The sequence below is a fragment of the Ailuropoda melanoleuca genome, unplaced genomic scaffold (assembly GCF_002007445.2).
Source record: "Ailuropoda melanoleuca isolate Jingjing unplaced genomic scaffold, ASM200744v2 unplaced-scaffold11293, whole genome shotgun sequence".
Lineage (NCBI taxonomy): Eukaryota > Metazoa > Chordata > Mammalia > Carnivora > Ursidae > Ailuropoda > Ailuropoda melanoleuca.
In genome coordinates, this window is record NW_023179719.1 from 1 (window position 1) to 4,992 (window position 4,992).

The 4,992-nt window shown below is 42.0% G+C and overlaps 1 protein-coding gene across 1 annotated transcript; it reads right to left on the minus strand.

Annotated features, from left to right (window-relative positions):
* Positions 1-6: 6 nt before the first annotated feature.
* Positions 7-929, minus strand: LOC117797691 (olfactory receptor 10J5; the record flags this gene model as incomplete). Its single annotated transcript, XM_034650114.1, has 1 exon — positions 7-929. A coding segment is annotated over exon 1 (846 nt), but the record flags the coding sequence as incomplete, so codon positions are not given.
* Positions 930-4,992: the final 4,063 nt, after the last annotated feature.

Here is a 4,992-nt window from a genome sequence, read left to right on the forward strand (position 1 = left end):
CAGCAAGGGAGTGATGATGGTGTACGTCACTGAGAGAAGGACGTCTTGCTCTGCAGAATCCTCGGACTTGGACTTGAGGTAGGCAATGGAGGCACAGCCATAGTGGACAATGACCACCGTGAGGTGGGAGGCGCAGGTGGCGAAGGCCTTCTTCCGGCCCTCAGTGGAGGCAATTTTGAGAATGGTGGAGATGATGAAGACATAGGAGATGAAGATCAAGCTCACAGGGATCAGGATCACAAATGAACTGACACCATAGTTGATCATCTCATTGACAGTGGTGTCAATGCAAGAGAGTTTCATGACTGGGTAAATGTCACAGAAGAAGTGCTCCACCACAGTGCCACAGAAGGGCAAACTGAACATGGCTGCCACATGGAGAACTGCCATAACCAGGCCAGTGCCAAAGGACCCACTTACCAACATGACACACACGGCTTTGCTCATGAGGACTGTGTACCTCAGGGGGTTGCAGATGGCTACGTAGCGGTCATAGCCCATTGCTGTGAGCAAGAAACAATTATTAGTGGCCAAAAGGACAAAAAAGAACATCTGACTTGCACAGCCTGCCAAGGAGATGGGCTGGTTATGGAAAAGGAGACCAGAAAGCATTCGTGGGACACTGACCAGTGTGTACACAGTCTCAGAACTAGCCAGCATGCTCAGGAAGAAGTACATGGGAGTGTGCAGATGATGGTCAACACGGATGATGGTCACAATGACGACATTACCAGTTAGAGTTATAATGTAGATGGTAAGGAAAACCACAAAGAGTGTTATCTGGTGCTTTCCAAAGACAGAGAATCCCAGGAAGATGAATTCCGTCACTTCTGTGAAGTTCTTTCTCTGCATTCTCCTAGATCAGTGTCTGAAAGCAATAAAGGAAGTCATCAAGGAGGACATTTCCATCAGCAACTGGACTTTACAAGAAGGGACAAGGATAGCCAAAGTGAGAGATGGGCGCAATTCCTTTATGACCAGCCAGCCCAGGCTTGGGGTCCTTGCACATGAAGAGAACTACCAATGCCTCCATGGGGCTCACCCATGTGTATGTTATCACCATGGAGCAAACCGTTCCCTGTGCATGGACAAGACTTCTGAATGAATGCTTACCTCACACGCATCATACTGATGTAAGGGGAAGCAAACCACGAGGAGGAAGTCCTGCTCTGCGTCCCTGCCGGTAATGACACCCACCACTTAGAACAAACTGTTAACAAGGTGAGGTACAGGTCAAGAAACCAGAGAGAGGAGTGTTCCAGCAGGAATGCTATGGCAGAATGGAGGAGTCTAGAAAGAGGAACTTCAAGAAGTGGTTACCGGATTTGGTGAGAGTCACCAAGGCCTTTTTTATGGTATTTCATTCAGTTGAGTTCTGAATCTAGAAACCTCATTTCAGGGAGCTAATATGGTCCAAACTGGTCATCAGACCCTCAAAGCAGACCTTCTGCCACAATCACTCCACTGTTTACTCAAGTGCCACTGAAGAGCTCTCCTTTGCTGACTCTAGTCATCCTTTTTTAAGACGTGGAGTCAGGAAGAGAGAATTGTGATGAGAAGACATTGCTTTGTCTCCACTGCAACAGGGAAGTGTTAGAATAAGTCAAGGCACAGATAAGATATGTAGGCACCAGACTTGAGACAAGAGGAAGGAGTCTGCTAGCTGCTTCCAGCTAAACTTTTTTTTTTTTTTAAATCTGGTGCACACTGGATTTGAAATACTGTTGAGAAACAGTTCACTAGTCCCCTTTATCAAAAGGAACACCCATCCTATGCAGAGAGCATGCAGCTGATCCCGTGGGTCTCACGGTGACCATTCCACTGTTCTCCCGCTTTTCATTTTCACACTTACTGAAACAGACTTCCTCTCCCGCCCTCCCCAATTCCCCAAAATCTGGCTTCATCATGTTCACTTCCATCAAACTGTTCTCTCAAATGTCACCAGAGTCTCCATGGCTAAAACTGTCAGACTTTGCTTTTCATCTTTTGATATTTCTAAACACTCTACCTCCTGGAAACCTTCTGTGACCTTGGTTTCCATGACACTACGCTAGCTCTCTTAGTGCTCCGTTATCCTCCTCCATGAATCTGTTCACTTCATCCACAGCATAATTGTAAATACTCTTCTGTGCTTAATACTTGGTCCCTGCTTTTCTCTCCACGCTGTCCCACAATGTTCTTCTATTTCCATGTTGATTGCTTCCAAATCTCTCTTCCCATCAATCTTCCCCCGCCCCCAAGTCTACAACCTCCGTTGGACTTTTCTGTGGGTCTTGCAAATAATTTTTGTAATACCAAAAGCAAATGAAACATCTACCCTTCTGATATTCAGAAAAAGTTCTCCATCTCTATTTTCCCAACTTCCTCAGTGGCCACACCATCATCCCAGTCTATTAGGGTCAGCATTTTAGGTCTAGATCTATTCAACATGACATTCAGTGAAACTCTTCCTTAAACAAGGTCTCAAGTCTGTCCCCATTTCTGGATTCACAATGATTCAACATAAGGTTAGGATACCAAAATCCTCTAGCTGGGATAATAAAAAACATCCCTATTCCAAAATTCCTATGGAAACGCACAGAACCAAGAGCGCCAAAACAGCTTCAAAGAACAAAGGACTTGTACTACTTCGTCTGGAGACTACAGTAATGACGGTGGCAAGGTGTTTGTATTAGACACAGCTCAACGGAACAGAACAGTCCACAAATGAAACGAACGCACGTACACTGCCAACTGATGTTTGATGAAGTTCTAAGAGATCTCAATGGTCGTATTTTCAACAAATGTTGCTGCAACTGGATATATGGGGGGGAACCCCAAACCTTACCTCATGCCATACACACAACATCGTTCGGAATGAACCAAAGACCTACATATAAAAGCTGAAATTAAAATTATGGACAAAACTGATAAAATCTTCACAACCTTGGAATGATCAAGAGTATTAGACATAAAAAAAAAAAAGCATATACCATAAGCCATACATTTAACTTCATCAAAACTAAAGTTCCTATTCTTCAAAAGATATTGTTAGAAAAATGAGGAAAGCCACAGATTGGGAGAAAATATTCACAATAGATATGTCTAAGCTTGTGTTCAGAATATATACAGAATTCTTACAATACTATGACAGTTTTTAAGTTGGAAAAATATTTGGACATTTCACAAAAGATATACAAATGGTTGAAAAGCACATGAAAGATGTTTAATATCATATCATTAGGCGTGAGAGAAATGAAAAATAAAACTAAGATACCACTACATACCCACTCACGTGGCTAAAATTTAAAGTTTAACACCTAATATTGGCAAGGAGGTAAAGGAACTGGAGCCCCTAAGCATTGGGAGTGGTGATGCAGAATGGTATAACCAATTTGTACAATAGTTTGGCCAGTTTTCAGAAAGGTAAATATATACTAATCTGATGACTCAATGATTTTTCCTAAGTATTTACACAAGAATTAAAGCATGTGTCCACACAATGTCCACATCTGTGTACAGACATATTCATGGAATGTCCTTAGCAACGTCATTCCTAGAGGCCCAAAGCTGGAAACTCAAATGTTTAGGGTAGATTCGTATAATGAAATACTCAAGCAATAGAGGGCACAGATTACCAATACAAACAAAACATGGCTGAATCTTAACAGTGAATTACAGAAGTCAGAGAAAAGTGTACATTCAGTACAGTCCTATTTATATGAAACTCTAGAAAATGTTAATTTAATCTATAGAGCAAGGAAACAATTCAGTGGTTGCCAGAATTGTTAGGGAATTGACCATGAAAGAACACGAGGGAAATTTTTGGAATAAAGGAAATATTGATTATGGTGGTAGTTATAATATGTATACTTAAAATTGTTGTATTTTATACATTATTTATATTGTGTAGCGTGGTATTGTATCATATTAGGCAATACTGTAATGTTTTATACCTCAAAGTTCATTTTTAAAAAGATTCTCAGACACAACCAAGACTCTGTCACTGTTAGACCCACAATTCTTTAGGGGCTCATTAGAACCTAAGAAACACGGGAATTGTCTGGGGCTTGGGATCTCCAGAAACTGATCTGGAATCTTTCAACATCAAAACATGCAGTTTTGGGAAAATCACTTAAAATTATCCTGGGGATCAGCTGTGTGGTAAGCAGCAGCCACCCAATAATTTAAAAAAAAAAAAAGTCAACACAGTGAAGAAAGCACTGAGATGAAAGATGAGACACACAAATGTATTTGCAGATCATCCTCTTGGGAAAATAAAAACACAACAGGCTAATAAAATGAAGAGTTAGTGCAGCCGATGTTTTAGTCATGAAGATTATACTCCAAATAAAAGAGAGAAAAGTTCAAAGTTGCAAAGAGAATTGTATTTGTAAGGAAAGAAATTACTAAGGAATTTGATACTTAACAACAAATCATCTGTTATTTAAATCTCAGTGAACCTGTTAGGGAAAGAGAAAGAATTTTAGATCTGCGAGTTAGGCCTAGATCCTGAAAATTGATACTACATGTAAATTACTCTTGCAGAAAACAAACAAAACCCTATGGTCTCTTCTCCGGAGACCCTGAAACAAAAACTCTAAGATGCCAGGGATGGATAAAGGGACCTCTTTAAAAATCTGAGGCAGTGGAAGAAACACACTTGATCCTAGGATGATAGGAAAGAATCTACAAGGCTGAGCTTTTAGGACATGAGCCCAATTGGCCTAACTTTGTGGTTTCCCACCCCAGAACACCAGATCCCAGCCCAGGACGGATGCAGAAGCAAGTGGAACTAGAGCCTGCTCAAGGAGGACACACAGGCCTCCCCAACACCTCTCAAATCTAATCCGACAGCATCTCCAACAAAAAACCTGGTGTCTTGGGGCGCCTGGGTGGCACAGCGGTTAAGTGTCTGCCTTTGGCTCAGGGCGTGATCCCGGCCGGCGTTATGGGATCGAGCCCCACATCAGGCTCCTCCGCTATGAGCCTGCTTCTTCCTCTCCCACTCCC